The sequence below is a fragment of the Protopterus annectens genome, chromosome 7.part0 (assembly GCF_019279795.1).
Source record: "Protopterus annectens isolate FY-2018-M chromosome 7.part0, PAN1.0, whole genome shotgun sequence".
Classification (NCBI taxonomy): domain Eukaryota; kingdom Metazoa; phylum Chordata; order Ceratodontiformes; family Protopteridae; genus Protopterus; species Protopterus annectens.
In genome coordinates this window covers 1,624,653,130-1,624,672,961 of record NC_056739.1, presented here as the reverse complement: position 1 = coordinate 1,624,672,961, position 19,832 = coordinate 1,624,653,130, and the positions used below count along the sequence as shown (strand labels likewise).

Genomic DNA, 19,832 nt, shown 5'->3' with positions numbered 1-19,832 from the left:
ACTAAAGGGGTGGCGAAAGCCACATATCTATGGGCTAGGCTTATAAATGCCCTAGGGCAGATAGCCTAGTATGAACCTATGAACCTATAATATATAAAAATACTTCTCTCTAAGCTTAAGCCATGCTGCAATGCCCCTGACAACATCCCCTCACTCTTTCTAAAACTTGCAGCAGACGGCATCACCATCCCCATTAGCATTCTCATTAACAGATCCATACATTGCCATCCCCATTAGCATTCTCATCAACAGATCCATACAAGAATCATATGTCCCCAAACTGTGGCATGCAGCCTTTATCCTACCCCTCCTCAAAGGAGGCAAAAATAATAACATCTCCAACTTCCGACCCATAGCCATTCTCTCATCTATTTAAAAAATTCTTGAGAAATGCATCCACCTCCAGCCCATGCCTTTCCTTACAAATAACCAACTCCTCACCCCAACACAGCATGGATTCCATCTTGGCCATAGCAAATAACTGCTCTTCTCTCTTTCCTAGGCATAGTAAACCACGCCCGTGACTCTGGAGAACTTGTATCCACAGTCCTCTTTGACCTCTCCAAGGCTTTTGATAATGTCTCCCTTTCCCACCTTCTAAACCACCTTTCTAATCTTAATCTCTCACACAACACCCGTACCTGGTTCAGCAGCTGCCTCTCTGACAGATCTCAGGCCACGAAATGGAAAACTGGCACCTCAGCCTTCCTTCCAACCCCAACCACCCAATGCTCTTTAATATCTTTATTAATGAATTCCATTCAGCCATTCCTAACACTAAGATAGTTCAATACGCAGACGACTCCACTTTAGTTTGCTCTGCTTCTAACCTCCCCGAGCTCCAAACAAAAACCCATACTGCTTTTTCTACTACTGAGAACTGGATGCTTCAAAATCACCTCTCTCTAAATGCCAGCAAATTTAAATTCTACTGTTCTCTCCCTCAAAATCTCACCCTCTTGACAAAACCTCTTTCAATATTATCAGCCATGCCAACTCCACTATAGAAGTTCCCTTTGCTAAACTTCTTGGGGTTACTACTGATGAACACCTAAAATTTGATACCCGTCTTCAGCTAACTATTAAGAAAACACACCAGAAACTTGGCATGCTGTACAGAAACTCCCACTTTCTCTCTCTTTCAACAAGACAGACCCTCGCCACTACCTACTTACTACCATCTCTGAAATATGATGCCCCCCTACTAACCAACCTATCTTCCTCTATCTCTTCTAAACTGGAAACCTGTTGCAGCAAATTCTCAAAGTTCGCCACCAAGTCCAAATACTCTACCTACCACTGCATACCTCTCCACCTGCTGCAATGGCTAGAACTACCCAACTACCGGGACTACCTCCAACTCCCCACAGCCCACAGGCTTATTTTTAAACCTACTAAATGCCCTGCACTAACAAACATCTCACCACTATACATCCCTCACAGAACTCTAAGATCTGTCCACCAAAATCTAATTTCTGTATACAAACCAAATCATCCCCCTGGTCACCTTCTCCTATCCTTTTCCTTAGCCAAGAAATGGAATTCTCTACCTCCTTCTCTAAGAATTTCTGAAAACTTTGAACACTTCAAAACCAAGCTCCATTCTTACCTCTCTGATAAGTGGAAATGCAATTGCACTCTACCTACCCAATCCTGACTAATACATAAATACATCCATTACACATAAACTACCTTCCACCTTACCCTACAGGGGATTAGTCTTGCTTACTGTTTTCTTACAAATGTTACTTTTATACCATTCTCAGATGATTTAAAACCTCAGTACAATGTTGACTCTGTACTACTGTTCTCTAATGTGTAAACATATAAATATGCATTGTATATCATTCTATGTTGCTATTTTACTTTGCTTAAGTTTTACTGTATAATATTTACTATTTGCTTAACTGATACTATTTCTACTATGTGTTATGGAGCATTTCTTCCCAGGCCTCCACTGAAAACGGGCTCCTTGAGCCCAGTGGACCCTCCCTGGTCATCAAACTGGAAATAAATAAAAATTAAAATAAATTATTTGTTTCTTTTACATTCAGGAAGGAGGGAAGTGCAGTTTCCAAGCAGACAAGTCTCTAAATGGCTCACTTGTATTTTATTCTGTTACTTTCCTCATGGACAGAAGTTGCAAGGGACTGAGAGCCAGCATAATAAGAGCACAATGATCATTGTGTCCTTTTTGAGGGGAGTTGAGTGCAAAGGATATTCTTGAGATAGCTACTTGGTCATCACTTCATACCTTTTCTAAGCACTGTAAACTAGACATTGATTCCAGGACTAGGGCTGGGTTTGCAACTGCTATTCTGCAGGGCTTGTTACAGCCCAAACCTAACAATCAGTCTGTCTCCCTAACCTCTTAAATTCTGGGACTTTCCCAGCAGTAAGGACTACTGCAACAGTGGTCTGTACAAAGTACAGAATATAGTTGTTAAAAAAAAACACTTGTTTTAATGGTAGATGTTTGAGTAGATAAGTTGTAGTACTGGTTCCCTCATTCTGTGCCCTATTCTTTTCTCTCCTCTGGTATTCTAGAGGGGGGGGGGGGTAACCAATCCATATGGATTTTAACCCCATTCCTCCTTCTCTGGGACTCTGACCTGTTAAAGTTTGGATAGCCTTGAGAAACCCTTTTTCTCTAAAACATTGATCTAGAAAGTATACAGTTGTGCCTCTGTTTACATAGAATCCTTAGGACTTTACTTAGGGCCTAGCAGGATGGATGACCTGTGGTTACCCATGGTGAGAAAACTCTAAAATGGTGCAGGCAGATGTCAGCTTTATACAGGATGTGCCCTGACATTCCTGAAAGTTAGATTCCCCCAGCCTGGTGGAGTAAAGGCACTGAGCTTCGAGCCAGATGTCTGGACTTTTGTGGCTTAAGTCAAAGTAGTGAGTATTGCAACACGGATCTACTGGAATGTCTATTATTATTGTTAAGTTCTTACACAATTGTATTGTCAGTCTAGTGGACAGCAAACCAGAAAACACTTTTGTGTGAAATGATGCCTTTAGCGTGGAAGTATGTGTAGTTTGCTGTATACTACATATACATAATTTTCACTGTACATGAAAGCCCCATCCCCCTTCCAAGATTTTTTTTTCCCTTCCTCGTTACATTATTTTTTAACACTGCATTTTTGTGCAGATATCCCTATACAGTATATGGCAACATATCTGACTTTGTGTTTTTCTTGTATAGGTCTTCTTAGCAGAACTAAAAGGGAGGAATGAATTCTTTGCAGTAAAAGCACTGAAGAAGGATGTAGTATTGATTGATGATGATGTTGAATGCACCATGGTGGAAAAGCGAGTTCTTTCACTGGCCTGGGATTGTCCATTCCTTACTCATCTCTATTGCACTTTTCAAACAAAGGTATGGCTCACAAACAACATATCTATTTATCTTTAGTGCCATTTAAAAGTGTTCAGTTAATGTCATATTAGATCTGTGTGTGATAACCCCATGCACTCACTATTTTTTTAAATAAAGATCTGAAAAGAGTGGGAGTGCAATTTGAAAGCCTGAGGATCATAACTGCTGTCCCCATTATAGTGAAAATTAAGAGAGAATTAATTCCAAAACTGCAAGAGTATTCCTACTACTCTGATGTGCATCTCTCTCAGAGATGTCATACAGAATTCACTGTTATTCTAGCTGAATCATACTTTAATTTTGAAATTGTCAAGACTCACTGTAGTTGGTCTCACATTTCTCCTGGAGCCTCTGCAAAAACAGTGTACCAAGATGAGGCACAGTGCCCTGTGTCAATGCTAGCACTATGTATAGATGTGCTACAGAACTGGGAAATAAATTATTGCAGATTGTAATCAATGCATGGTAAAAATGTTAAATCAAGACTTTTGTGTAAGTAACAAGACATGAAAAACTAGTTCTGGAGCCTTGCTTCCCTGTCTGATAATTAATTTTTCCTTTGGCATTTTCATGGATCTTTTTTTCCATCCTGAATAAGTAAAATATAGCTGCTGTTATTTGCATCATATGTACTGATTAGAGGGGGATAAAACAGCAAAATTGAGAAGTTTTGGTGGGATGAATTGAGCATTTCAAGGCACAGTGTACTGGAGTTCACATTTTAAAACAAAGTTTACAGCACCTCATGGATGGCAACACTCACCAGTACACCTGTAATGAAACCCCAAAGATCAGTAAATAGTTGATTTCATTACTGGCTCAAATAAGCAGTGGGACATGGTGGATGAAATGTGTACAAAACTCTCAGGTGCTATTGTCCCCCCTCAAAGATAAATCAGTTACCCTGGACTCAGAATAAACTGCAATTTCTAACAAAGTTGTTAGAAGATATTTTAAAGTTAATTAGCTTTAGTTAAGTCATACCACATGTAGTCTGCTAAAACTTTTGTTTGCTCATATTATCTGCTTTACTGGCAACATATATTTTCATAACAATGTATAAAATAAGCATTCAGTGCTGGATAGCTTTTGCCATCCTTCCAATTCTGAATATATATATATATATATATATATATATATATATATATATATATATATATATATATATACATACATACACATTTCTATACACACACACACATACATATGTATATGTGTGTGTATATGTATATAATTGTTAGTTAACATTATTGCATTTCTTCTCTATTACAGCAAGTATAACATATTGTTGATTTTAAATATGTATGTAATGTACATAAACAGCACGCATCCTAGACATACTTTGCTTATTCCCACCTTAAAAAAAATAAATAAATGATACACATGCACACACCTCTTGTATTTTTAATTGGCTACCATTACAGTTGATAGTTGAAGTAAAAGATGCCAGCATTCCTTTGAAACATATGCTACACCATACTTAGTTCTAACCAGACTTACCAGTATTGTCACAGAGGTGCTAATTATAGCTTAACATTGCATTTTGCCCTTAACCCAACCGTACACCTTAACCGTAAGACTACAGTGGTTTTGATTACCTGATCACAAAAGGAAACTGTTTTCCTTTTGTGATTGGTTATAGTTTTGACCTGTTAATTTTTTTCCTCTAGTAAGTATATTTTCAAAGTGCTACCATTGATTGTGCTAGTGTACTCATGCAGTTTGATATTTCAGTATTCATTAACTGTGAATAACAGAAATGCTGCAGTAAAGCGGAAGGAACTTTGTAATGTAACTTAGCCAGAAGAAATGGAGATGTAATTGCACTAATAACTAAAACAGTTCTGATGTGAGCTAATTCTCTGCTGTGTTTCACTAACATGTATTCCTTTGAAGGCCAGTACCTACACACTAATTCAGGAATTTTGTATGGGACCAAGACAGTGATTATTTAGTTGGGTCAGGAACTGGAGACATAGCTATTGATTAAGATAAGAAAAAGTCAGGCAACTGGACAGAGAAAAGAAAGTAAGGAACACAACGTGGAGAAAGGAGAGAGATCAGGCTAGAGCCTTGGAGGGGTTGCCAGTATAATTCTGTAGATGTGAAAGCTCTAACAAGGGCACTGCAACAGAATATTGAAATATCAAATGTGCAGGAAAGATGTCATCCTCAACAAGGAGAGCAAGAGTTGCAGTGCTTCAGAGTTTGGGAATCTTATAGACCTAGCAACTGTTGGCCTGTTTTAATTTTAAATGATATCAAAATGCTACCCAAAGCCCTTGTCAGTAGACTAGACAGTATGTTAGGCAGTATACTATGCAGAATAATGTTAGGAAATGCACTGTAGTTTCATGAGTGGAAGACTGATAGTAGATAACTCATAGGAGGGTAGTGGTATATTTCTTAAACATTGAAGCTTAGGCAGAGCTGAATACTTGGGCTAATATTGTGTTGTTTGATATTAAAAAGGGCTACTATGCTTGGACTTGGAATTCCTGTGAGAGTTCATTCAGTCAAATGCACTGTATCAGGATCCAGAGCTGGAAGCAATGGTTAACAGAGAGTGGTGAATGGAGTTCTGTAAGGCTGGTACAAGTTGTGATGCCCGTGCACTGGCCCATTAGTCAAGGAGCCTCACTCCTCACCACTGGCAACAGCTAGGGGACGTGCACACTGGGGGGATGACAAGTACACACACAGTAAAGTGTAATTTCCCTTAAGAGCACACAGAGACCACACTCAGTCGGGGGCTAGTTTCTCCCTCTTTCTCCAGATCCCCAATAAGACTCCCCACTGGCACTGCTATAGAGTTAATATCTCAGCTGAGGGGCCAAGCCAAGACCTCCAGCACCCTCTCTGTCCAACCAGTGCTTCATGTCCTGGCTCAAGTAACTGACACACACGCACACACACGCACACACACACACACACACACACCTGGGAAAGACTGGCACAGGTTTACTAGCTGTGCCCCCTTCTGCCCAGACTATAAGTTAGTTTCCACTGCCACCAGCCCCTACTTATCAGGTACTATAAGGCCCTTACAGAGGGTGTCCATTCCTACCGTGTAATGTTACTATTAATCCAAATGGTAATCTGACCAAGCAAGGCTATTTAGGAGTGGCCTGTACAGTATAACCAAATAGTTATGCAAGTACTCTGAGCTTAAATATATTTCACAAATATCAGCCATAAAGATAAGTTTAAATATATTTAATAATAAATAATAACAGAACAAGACAATACTCAGTAAATCACAGTAACTTCAGAGTTCAAAATTACAGGAAATATTTTAAAACAACATTGCAGGACAGTTTCAAATAAATACTGAAAACATCTAAACTGATATTGACTATATTCCTATATATATATATAAAAGAGATACTATGCCCTAAATCTTACTTACAGCAAGGCAAGTGCAGATGGTGAGGATGAGTGGATGTTCTTGCTAGGTCCAAGACAAAATACAAAATGCACAGTCTCTCTCTCTCTCTCTCTCTCTCTCTCTCTCTGAGAGAGTTCTTAAATTAATATCAAATATTACTGCTGGGTTGGTTTGGATGACATCCCTTTTTATCAGCTGACTTAAGTTCGCAAGCTAAACCCACCATTGTAGCATTTGACATCTCTTTGTGAAAAATACACAGCCTTCAGGTGTTTGCAGTTGCTAGAAGACATAAAACAATAAAACACAAAACAATGCAGAAGGCACCCTAGTTCTAGACATCCTGTCTCCTTGCTTCATTGAAACTAACTTTTATAACACAATCATAAAATAATTTAATTTCAACTTATTTTCTTGAAGTTTTGCAAGTTAACTTTGTATGTTCTAGTTTCTCCTGTTAAAACATACATGTGCACAGGTATATAGTTTGTATGTCAAATTCTAAGTCAGCAGGGCATGCTGTGGTTACATTTAACTCAGTACATAACATGCACTTCTATATAAATCTTATCAATGTTCACAAATGACATGGGATTATTTACAAAATTCCAGATAGCTGGGCTGGGTAACAAAAACCAACAGTGGTATCCGCTTCCTGTCAGAGTGTAGCCCACTTGTGTGGTGGGTAAAAATCAGGATGGAAAAACACATTTACTGGAATAGTTATTACTCCTGGTGGTTCAAATCTAAGTCCTGAAAAGGGCTTTGCTATTCCTGGTCAGTCTTGAGAAAGACTGTTTTGGCTCTTAGCAGGGCCTTAGTAGTTGTGAAGAAGACTGTATTTGGCTCTTATAAGGTTCATAGATTAGTACTAAGCTAACTGCCCTTGCAAGCCATTTTAAGCCTTGCCAATTATCCCTTGTGAGACTCGAACCCTGCACCTTGTGTTTGTAAGGCAAACACCTTAACCATTGGGCTACCCTCCCCCAAGGGCCTTTGTGGTGTGGCGAGTGGGTCCTGAGGAGGACCTGGGCTGGCAATATTTCCCTATATCACACCAGGCAAGGTTGTCCATTATTCTTTGAGTTAGCTGTTTTGGCAGTAGCAGAATTGGCTGTGGTGGTCAGCCCTCAACTAAAAGGGTTGCAGCAGAAGGAGGCAAGTCTTGGTTTAGGCTTTGTTGCATTGATTGTATTTTGTTGGTGAACTTATTAGAACACCTACACCTCACCCCCTTTAGTCATCTCCAAGCATGGCCTAAATGCTTCAAAGCCAAACATGCTAGTTCCTTGGGACTTGATAATGTGCCAGGCTACCTTCTTGTCAACATCAGACACAGTTTGTTAGACTTTTTACTAAGCCTATTCAACCTCATCCTTTCCATCGGATCCATTCCAGAGGAAATGAGAACTACAGTAGTCATCCCGCACCACAAGAGGGAACCAGCCTGTCTAGCCTTATCTGCAAAACAGTGGAATGTGTCATTATGGAACTTACTAACAAGCGTACAGGTGGTCTACAAGCCCTGCACCCAAGCCATTTTAGGTTTGTTAAAGGCAGATTCTGCATTCTGAACCTGATGAACAACTTTGAGCAAGTCACTGATTCATTAGTCTCAGACAGAATGATTCACACTGCCTACCTGGACCTGGCCAATGACTTTGATACTATCCCATGCTCTGGAATTATCAGTTAGCTTATTAAACTTGGATAGCAAACTGGCTAATGGACAGAAAGAACTCAGTCTGTTAGTGTTGGAGGCATGCTCTCCATGAAAAGAGTCGTTACCAGTGGTGTGCACCACTGATCAGTTCTAGGACCATTTCTCTTTGATATTTGCTTCTCTGTTTTCAAGGCTGACATCAAAGGCCTGTAGCTCACCAAGTTTTCAGATGACTGCAAACTTGGAGTTGTCATTAACACCCTATATGACTTTTAGATTGTTCAGGAGGGACTGACACCCACCAATAAGTGATGCCTAGACCACCTTGGCCTAAAACTAAATGCCAAGAAATTTAGCACTGTGTCCTTTGGCAAAACTGAGCAGCAATGAATCTACCACATAGATAACACCTCTTTGAAAGCTGTCTTAACCAGTAGGAACCTGGACATGTTCATCAGCAATAAGCTATGATTTAATCACCATTTATCCAGTGTTGTAAGGAAATCCTTTTAACTAGCCAGACTAATCACTGGGACTATTTCTTCCAGATCTAAGAAAGTTATCATCCCTCTCTATTCCTTCTTTATCAGGCCCATACATATCCCAGAGAATCCCTCTTTTGTGGAATGGGCTTTCTTTAGATATAAATCAGAGTAACTCTCTAATCCTCTGTAAGCATAATCAACAAACAGATGGATGGGCAGTCATAAATACACCCCAGGTCCGGCCCCTCAGGCCGTCATTGAAAGAGGTTGAAACTAGGTATAAATTACAATTGTCAATGGATGCCTACAGTTTGGGATATTGTGGCTCTGAATCAGTAGCCTAGTATTGACCTATGACCTCCTTTGCATGGGTTTGTGCTCAACTCTTCAGAGCTGCTCTTGGTTTGACTATTTCGCCTGAGATTTGCAGAGAATCTGCTGCATATAATGCCACCTGCTGCTAAAAGAACGAAAATGAGTATCAGTTTGTACTTCATAGGATGATACTAGGCTATTGGCCTGGAGGCCCTTATAAAACCTAGCCAAGAATTTTGCCCATGTTCCCTCAAAGTCTACTTATTATTTTTTACTGTATTACTGTATTGCATAAGAATCCTGTATTAGTTGTTACATTTTTCCGCAGTTTAGTAGCATTTCAAAGCTGAACTGTTACCACTGCTGCTGCTGTAGTACATAATTACATTGTGGCTGCTAGTTTTACAGGACAGTAGTATGTAGATAAAAGACGTTGAGAAGCATATTGACCGAACGTGCATCAGTACAGTTTTTCAAAGGGGGGGGGGCTAGAAAACAGGCACTAGGACCCAGGGAGAAACTCAGCCAGAACTGTAAAGCAAAAATAAGAACAAAATAGTCTTGCATTGCATTAAAATGCCTTGATAGAGAATGTGTCAGAATGCCATTTACAGCTCATCATAAGTTTGAATGCTTTCCTTTTATTTTACCCTGGCAGTTTGAAAGGTGTTAATTGACCAATTAATGCTGTCTGTAAAGTGGTAGAAAGTCACAAGAAATCAGATCGACCTCCTATTTCTCTGATGTGGCTTTCCCTTAATCCTTTAGCTGGTACTGCTTCTGTGATTGGTGGAGCAGTCTCAATGATGACCTCAGCAGAAAGAGTTGTTTGGGGGGAGGGGTAACACCGACTGTTTATGTCGGCAGAATTGGAGTTTCTGTAAATGTGTTCAGCACTAGCAACTTCTTTTTACAGAAATAGGATATTATGTTCTGAGTGGTGATTGTATTGAACTGCCCCTTTATTTATTTATGCATGTATATATGTATGCATCTATGTATGTTCTCCATCACAATTGGAAAAGCCTGGAACTCCCTTCCTTCCAACCTCAGTGCTCTCTCCACAATTCCCAGCTTCAAATCCCAACTCAAAACTCACCTCCTAACTCACTGGTTCTGCCCCTGCTCTAACCCTGACTAGCTAGTATTCTCTTCCTAAAACTCTCACTTATCTTGCTTCTAATCTTTTCAAAAACTTATTACTAAATTCAATTTCGTTTTTCCCCATGATGTTCTTATTTTGCTTATTGCAGACACTGTCAAAATATTTTTTTTCTTCCCTGAACTATATGTGTAACTTTTTGTACTGTTAAATGATTTTAATGAATAATGCTGAAATGTACCTCACTTGGAGCTTTTCTCCCCGGGCCTCTGCTGAAAATGGACATGAATCCAGTTGGACCAGCCCGGTCAACAAATGTAAAATAAAATAAATAAATGTATGTTAAACTGCTCTTGAAGATTTAGGGTAAGGTAAGTCAAGCAATGCAATGCAACTCAGAAAGCATTTAAACACTTGACAGTTTCAGAGGGTTTGTTTGCACTAGTTGGCAAGTGCTATGCTTGTGTAATGTAGTATCTTCAGTTATTTCATTAAACTGTAACAGTTAAGGCAGCAGTAATGTAGTAGGGTGTGTATCCTTGTAAGGGGCAGTGTAAGCTTGTATGTTACTCTGTAGAAAAATAATACCAGTAGTTTTATCCGTCGATACACAGTGCATTTTGGGGGTGGGCGTATAAAGAACTCTTCTGGCTGATGTGTGTACTTGGGACAGGTTGGTCATTATTTCCTTAACTTTCCTTATTAATCAAATTTCAGAGGTGTGCACAGAAGGTCTCTATAGCTTATCTAAGGATACCCGTACTGTCTAGGTGAAACAAGTTGGAATACGTTTCCAAGATTTAATATTTTTCCAGTTTCCTCTCAGTCAGGCATCAGACATATGAACAGGTAGCTGTCATTTGTGGGTAGTGGGGGGTAAGGAATCAGGCTTTGTGTGCACATTTTATTGCATCAAGTTGAATTATATTTGTCACTTGTTCTTTCACTTTTGTTACAGTCTAAGAGCAGGGATGTACACAGAAAGTAACTGACATTTTGCGATAGGAGAGAAGAGGTATGCTGCTGTGGGAATTGTGTGACTGTGGAGTTGGTGTGTGTGTGTGTGTAGAAATATATATATATATATATATATATATATATATATGTGTGTGTGTGTGTCTGTGTGTATAATATATATATATATATATATATATATATATATATATATATATATATAAATAAGAGAGTATGGAGGAAGCCTCTGTCTTGGAGGTGTTTGGGTGCAAAAATGTGTACGTTTGTTTGAATGTATGTAGATTGGTATGCATACATGTGTCATTGCTCAACACTGGCATTGATAAATTTTGCATATTGGCAACAGTGGTTATAGACTACAGGTGTCATCAAAATGATATGTTATCATAGGGTCATAGGTAAGTGCTAGGCTGTCTGCCCTTGCTGGTCATTTTAAGCCTAGCCAATTTCCTTTTGAAAGACAAGAATCAAACCCTGTATCATCTGTTTTGTGAGGTAAACACCTTAACCATTATACCAACCCCATGAAAGATTAAAATTGAAGGTTTTGATACATTTAGCACTGGCAAAGTGAAGGAAATGAATATTTCTATATTTTTTATGAGATTGTTTGTTCCCCACTAATGCTCAACCATGGGGTTAGTATATACAAGTAAAGGCAGTGTCAGTGGTTCTGGGTAACAAGCCTCCTCCTGTCAAAATTACATGCTTTTTGATTTTCTGCATATTTTTGAGGCGGGAGTAGTGTCACTAATGTGGGATACCTGTTATTTCTTCGAAAGACCACATTGTCAAACGGCATTTCATCGGAAATGCTGTCCATCAAACCATTTTGACTAAGATCACGTTACAGTAGGGATCAGAAAATTTGCCCTTTTCCCACTGTAATGCAGTCTTGGAGTTGGTATATATAATTAGTGGGGGGTGTGGGCCCCACATGGGGGATGGTTCGATGAATGGCATTTCCGATAAAATGCTATTCAACAGTGTGACTGTTCAGTGAAATTATATAGACCCACTAATGTGTATTAGTAAGATAGCATTCATATTAAACTTTGAAATGTGTAGCTGTTGTTGAGTTGCAGTCGGTTTAAATTAGGTGTATGTACGCAAGTTACATAAATCTTGAAATCCTCGCTACCATTCTGCAAATGTTTCAATGCTAGGATACATATTTGCAGAATAGTACTATAGGCTGTTTATATAAGCAAGGTAGACTAATATCTCTTTCATGTCATTTGTGAAAGAGAAGTGTTTGTTTTAAATCTCTGAGTCAGCAGCCATTCTTATTAACGGTAGGAGATTTGAAGATTTCTTTTAAAAGGTTCAGCATGTTTGACTATTGTGCGAGTTATTGTGTTTCTGGAACATTAGGTTGTGATGTTCTTGTTATGCTGATGATTGGTCCTTTACACAGTAGTTTAGTTGGTATAACTTTGTGTTATTCATAATTTACATGTTGAGGGGTATGTTTTGTTAGGTGTTGTCATGGTTATGATGTATGAAAGTGTTTTGAGTGTTCAGTGCTGATGTATTTAGGCCATTTTTATTGTGTGCAACTCCATTGTTGTACTTGAAATACTGATTTCCATTGTTAGCAGTAATGGCATTTTTATGTTATGATGTGTGGAAGTCTGTGTGTGTGTGTGTGTGTGTGTGTGTGTGTGTGTGTGTGTGTGTGTGTGTGTCTAAGGTCAAGTTTCTTTTTTCTTGAATGTTTGTATTCAAAATGTTGGCAGTACTAGACTTTTTTCAGAGTGCCTGTGTGTTTATTTATTTACTAATTTAGATTTGTTTAACAAAATGGAGCACTGATCCATATGGACCTATTTCAGGCTCATCCCAGAAGTGAAAACAAAACAATGACAGAAGGAGACTTTAAAATGAAAATTTATAAGCAGAGATTGAAAGTTCAGTATAGCTTCAAAAATGCATTCACAAAGTGCAGGTATGCCAACATTAAAACAAGTACAGTGGTAAGCAGATGTTTACAAGGCACAGGCATATACAATATGACAAGCACATATTTCTGTGAAAGGCTTTGTATAAGTAGTACTAGAAAACAGAGAGTGAGGAGAAGAATGAGGTTAAGGCAAGAAAGAGAAGTCTGTCAGTAGAGTCTGACAAAGTAGATAGTCTTAAAACGCTTATGTAAAAAGGTGATGCATGCAGGTTTAAAACTCTTCCTCCAGCTGAGACATTAAACCTGAGTCCCATCTCTTTGAACTGGTGGTAGCTCAGGTGGATGTAAAGCATTGAACGGCATCTATCGAAAAGAGTAGGGGGGGGGTCCCCCATGCCCTGTCTAAATTTCCCCTAGTATAAATATACCTCTGACCTCACTCTTGAAAAAAGGCCATTAGCCTAGTGGGACTAATCCAGTCAACAAAGGATAGATAGATAGATAGATAGATAGATAGATAGATAGATAGATAGATAGATGGATGTAAAGTGAGTGTAAGAATGACAGTGGTGTTAGTAGTGTGAATGGTGGGAAAGGAGAGAGAGAAAGAAATAAGAAAGCAATCGGCTAAAGAGATAAGAATGTTTATTGAGTTATCTGTTGAAAAAATGGAAGTATTGAGAGCTAGCTGTGAGGGTGAGAAGAATACAAACAGAGGAGTGGGAAAGGGAGTCTGATGGTGAATAGAGGAGTATTAAGGTGGTATAGTAGAAAATTCAGGCAGTTGGAGGAAGAAAACAGAACAGAGTCTGCAGATAGCATGTGTTTAGGGGGTCTCAGCGAACGGCATTTCATCGGAAATGCTGTTCATCGAATTCCGCTCATATACACCCCTCCACTAATTATATATGCCAACTCCAAAATTCCACTACAGTGGGGAAAGGACAAATTTCCCAATCCTTACTGTACCACAATCTCAGTATGATCAGTTAAGAACGGCATGTTCAACATAAGTGAACTGAAAATGCCATTTGCTGAACTGACTTTTCACTGAAGTGATATAGACCTGTGTTTAGGTGTTCAAGCAAATGCTATCTAGGGACAACATAAGCAGTGTTAAAGAAATTGAGTACCAGCTGGAATATGTTATATGGGTTAAGTTATGTTATGTTTGGAAGCAGTAACATTCTGCTAATTAAGTTGGGTAACATTTGAGAGTGTTCCTGATTTGCAGTAGGGTAGCTGAGTTCTTAAAACTAGTCTTGTAGTTTCCCAGAATTTGGGACCTAATATGGAGAAGGTGTAGCTACTGCACTTCTTAGTGGTAAAGGTAGTGTGGAGAGAGTAGGCCTCATAGATTGAGATCCAAGGATGTAAGTTTTATCCCTGATTGTAAATCTTTCTGTTACGTAAGAGAAGGAGTTTTGGTTTAGCAGTTTAAATCAAAGGAGCCTAGTACTAGACCTGCTGTTTACTTGGCTGGGAGCCAGTTTACTTTCTAAAGGAGTGAGCAGTGATCTGTTCTTGGCATTAGTGAGACTGTATATTTTACTGTCAGTTGTATGTTATCAGATTAAAGCTTTTCTTTGAGGTAGAAGTGATTTCTGGGAGAGCATACTCTTGCTGGGCAATACTATTACCTTTCCCTATGGCTTCCTCACCTGATGGCGTTGTAAAGTGTAAAATCATCTCTACCCACAAAAAGATTTGCTATATTTTTGCTTTGGTTCTGTGAATGTGAAGTTGGAACTTTAGAACATATTTGAATAAGGTTGTGGATTTGTGTGAGGTATGTTTTTTATCAAGAATAATGATATCAGAAACGGATGATCTGAGCTTTTGTGGTATCCTAAACAGCACACATTTTGTTGTATTTTAGCTTGGTAGTAGTTACCTTTAGCTGTTTGGAAAATGAAAATGAAAGGAGGTCTTGTTGAAGTTGCATGTTAATGTTATAAGGAGTTTGATGAAATGTATAGATGACCATGTTGCTGGCACAGAGAAGGATGTAGAGACATGAGTTCATTAATATAAATAAAGAAATATAGGGGTGATAGAACAAAGCCCTTTGGGACTACTTTGAGAAGAGGGCTTTGGCTGTGAAGAAGGACACTATTTTTAACTCTGAAATTGTAGTGGGAAAGAAAGATAAGGAACTGCTGAGAATTTCGGGTGCTGGTACTGTGGATTAAAATGACAGTGTGAAAAGAGTGGATAGTCTACCATGTCAATCACTTTGGTTAGGTGTGAAAATAGCTGTTTCTCTTAATCCATTAGGATGTCATCAGTTATTGTCTGGATAGCTGTCTTTGTGTTCCTTTTGACCCAGTATCCTTGTTGGTTGAGGGTTAGGAGTACATGGTCAGAAATAATTTAGATGGCTGGTTATGGTCTGAATTTTTTTCTGGCACTTAATTAAGCGCTGGAAGTATTGAAACTAAGCTTTAGTCTTAAGTCTGTGGGTTAGTTTTGGAATCTGTTCAGTAATGGGACCTTTCTATATTTTAGGGAAGATAATGAGGCAGAAGTAAACTGAGTGAAATACTTCTGCAGCAGTCTTTAAGAACTACAAGTGCAGGTCATCAGACCTTGGTGGGTTATCACTGGAATTTTTTTGGTTAAATTTTCAATGCCAGAAGTAGAACAATGCAAAGAACTTGGGAGGGTGAGGGTCTGGTGATAGAGACTGGAAGTGATGTTGGGTGAATTCAGAGAACCAGCATTCACAAATGCTTGGATCTCGCCATACCCAATAGAACCAGTACACTCTCCTCCAAAAAAAGGAAGCCAATCTGGTGGTCCCCTGCCATAAACAAACTCTACAACAGAAGGAGGAAACTGATGTGGAATAAGGTGAAGTTCCAAGACTGGAAAAACTCCCTTATCAGCCTCAACAAAAAGGTGAGATCCCTCATCAAATCCTCTAAAGCTAGCTATGAAAACAGAATTGCAGCAGATAATAAAGACAAATACAAGGCCTTCTATAGTTATGAAAAGAATTTCCATGGCAATACCGAGATTTTCTCGGAGCTATTGCACAATGGCACCTCCTATACCGAGCCAGCAGATATTGCCAATATACTGGCCGACAGATTCAATTCCAACTTTACCCCTCTCTCCCCACCAAAGGACCAATCACAATATCAGTAGATTGCCAAGCACCCAGTATTACTGCTGCACAGGTTAAAATAGCACTGCCCAAGGCTAAGATTACAGCTTCTGTGGGACCTGATAATATCCCTGGTTGTGTTCTACATGAACTACAGAGTGAACTGGCACCTCACCTATGTGCCCTGTTCAATCACAGCCTCACCTCAGGCTTTGTCCCTACAGAATAGCGCATTGCTACAGTCATCCCTCTCCACAAAGGAGGAGCAACTACAGACCCTGGGAATTAACGCCCCATTAACATGACGAGTCTGATATGCAAGGCTATGGAGCGCATCATTATGGACCTAATAAACAAGGATATAGGGAATCTCCAAACACTGGATCCCACGCAGTTTGGTTTTGTGAAGGGTAGATCATGCCTGCTCAATCTGGTCGACTTCTTTGAATAAGTCACCAGAGCTGTGGATGAAGGCTAGGTGGTTCATACAGCCTACCTTGATCTGGCCAAGGCCTTTGGTACCATTCCCCATTCAGGAATCATAGAAAAACTTACTAAGCTAGGCATCGACCCCTATATCATTAGGTGAGTTGCAAACTTGTTCACAGATAGAACCCACAGTGTGAAAGTAGCTGACTCAAAGTCAGACTGCTGACCAGTCACGAGTGGAGTCCCAGAGGATTCGGTCCTGGGTCTTCTCCTGTTTGGTATTTACTTCTCTGAAGTCCAGGGCAACACGAAGGGACTCTGGCTGACAAAGTTCCCAGATGATTGCAAGTTGGGTGCCATAATTCACTCCCCAAGTGATGTTGACATCCTACAAAAGGCCAGAAAGTCCCTTCTATGTGCTACATCTCATTACTAAGGGTTTTGCATCCAGGAAGAAAGAGGTCATTGTCTCCCTCTAGTCTTCCCTCATTAGGCCAATTATCGAGTACAATGCCCCATTAGGCATGTACCTCACTAGACACGTGGAACAACTGGAGAGGCCACAAAAGTACCTCACAAAGAGGATTCTAGGCCTTAAACACTTGTCCTATACGGACAGACTCAAAAAAAACCCCAACTATTCTCTGTCTCATATCATCTACTTAGAGGCAATCTCTGCTTGACTTACAAAGCCATGTCTAACTCAGCTGTGTTAGAAATGCTACATCTAAAGAAATCCCAATCCTATCACACTACATGCTCCAGAGATCTCAACCTCATTACCACAGTTAACAGAACCAGCTGGAAGAACAGGTTCATAACCCAGAGGCTGCCCATACTATGGAATAGACTTCCCATACATGTCAAGCAGAGCACCTCACTGGCCCTCTTCAAGAGAAATCTTGATGAGTGGTGGGAAATAAAAATTCACTTCAGGGATCACTCCAGTGACTCTACTCGACAGAGGCACTGGGAACTAAGGTCGGGTGGCACGATGCCAGGGGGAATACTATGGGCTAGGCTTATAAAGGCTCCAGGGCCATTAGCCTAGTACACACCTATGAGAGAGTGGTCCTTTGATGTTTATTTAATTGTTGCTAGTGACAGCACTTTTCTTTTCTTTAGAAATATGATGTTAAGCAGTGCAGTGAGTTCAGCCAAAGAGACAACGAGCCTAGAGGGACTAACTTTATTAATGATAGATGGATGGGATGGATGGATGGATGGACAGACAGACAGAAAATAAATAAATTTGGCATTCATGGTTAACTGGAAATAGCTGTTTACTGAGTATTTGCTTGCCATTTGAATGATTATAACTGTTGAGGTGACACCCCGACCCCATGTGCAAAATGGGAAAAAGGGTTTGAGGATGGATGGATTTCAAGTATACCAAAATAAACAAATTGTTCAGTCAATACTCCTATATTCAATATTTGTAATTTGTATTTTTGCACCAAGGACCAGTTTCATGTAAGACATTTTTCCACAGACCTATTTGACATTTATTTACCGGGAGGCCCGACTGGACTAGAAGTCCATTTTCAGCTTGGACCCGGAGAGAAAAGCTCCAAAGTACAATAAAAATACATTTGGCAATAATTACCAACAAAAAAAAAAAAAAAAAGTGTACATCTTACAGCATAACATTGATCTACTATGGTCGAGAGGTATGTAAACATAATGGCAACCTTATTGACTTTCTAAGTTTATAAGTACAATATTTAAAATCTGTTCCTGTTATTTGGCTCTGTCCAGCATACCTCTCAACTGTACAGATTTTCGCAGAATGTGCTGATTTTTGCCTCATATTTTTGGTATATGTTTCTCATAAAATTGTTCTTCGTGTTTCACTGTTGAAGTCATCACATTTGGGTTATCTGCCTGCAGGTAGCCCTCAGCCGGCCTGAATACCAGAGTCTTGGGATTTCTGCGTCGGATGCGGTCACTTCTTTCATGACGTCAGGTTGTCAGGGGTCTAAAACATGCAGCCGTCACCATTACATCAGTCTTTCTTGCCGTGAGGTGCCCGAAGCAGAAGCAGTTCCCAAGTGCCAGTCGGCCAACTCCTGAAATTTTAATTTTCAAGTTTCAGACCCGAAGTCTTCTAAAAGATAAGTACCCCGTTGGGGATCCTTTTTTCTTGCTCTAACCGATGTCAGAAAAAAATTAATAATTGTCTTGCCTGTGGAAAGCAAATACCTCATAGAGATTTTCATTCTTACTGCGTCACCTGTTTAGGCCCAGACCATGATGTCCCACGCTGTCGGTTTTATGCCTTGTTCACTGCCTGAACTGTCTGTCATTGGGCAATTTTTGTAGCTAAATACTTTTGCTCTCAATCTCTGTACACCAAAATGGCATCAGTAAGCCATTCGACTACCGATCTTCCGAAAAAACATAAGGATAAAGACAGAGACAGACCACATAGGTCTAAAACTACTGATGACGCTACCGTTAAGCTAGTCGCCAGTCCACCGGTACTCATTGAGGTGCCTTCGCAGCCCCTGATATCCGCTTCTATAGATTCGCAGGCCTCTACTGAGACCCATTCAGAGTTCGGTATGCCACGAGATGCTTCTTCGACTATGGAACCTGTGGATGTCTCTACCTTGGATGTGTCCAGAGCCGCTGTGCAGGCACCAGCTTCTGAGATTGTATTCAGGCCTACCGATTTTCATATTAAACCAACGACTTTGTTTCAAACCAAAAATACTGAATTTCTCAGGCCTAAAGTTCACTCTACGCCTAGAAAACTGACGACCAAAGCACATTCTCAGGCCCACAGGCCTCAAAAATAAATGATTAGAATGGCTGAAGACCTTATTACCTTAATTAGGGGAAGCCAGCCTTCCCCCTCAAAGAGACCTAGAACTAATTTTCCTTCTGATTCTTCTGATCAGGAATTTGATATCTCTGTTCCTTCTGATTACCAGGACATACCCTTATCTACCTATGCAGATTCTGATGCAGAGGATTCCATTCTCTCTGCTTCCTTTCCAGAAGATTTTTCTTTTGGTGAAACCTTGCATACCCTTAGGGAGCATTTCCGCTGGGAAAGCCAGGACTGCTCTC

The 19,832-nt window shown here is 39.8% G+C and overlaps 1 protein-coding gene across 5 annotated transcripts in view; it reads left to right on the top strand.

Moving 5' to 3' along the window:
- The window catches only part of PRKCD (protein kinase C delta), a 2,080,121-nt gene that overhangs the window by 1,621,590 nt on the left and 438,699 nt on the right, over positions 1-19,832 (top strand). For all 5 annotated transcript variants that reach the window (XM_044078172.1, XM_044078174.1, XM_044078171.1 and 2 more), the window contains one exon: positions 3,215-3,388. In XM_044078172.1, coding sequence (XP_043934107.1) covers positions 3,215-3,388 — 174 coding nt within the window. The remainder of the gene's footprint in view (positions 1-3,214; positions 3,389-19,832) is intronic.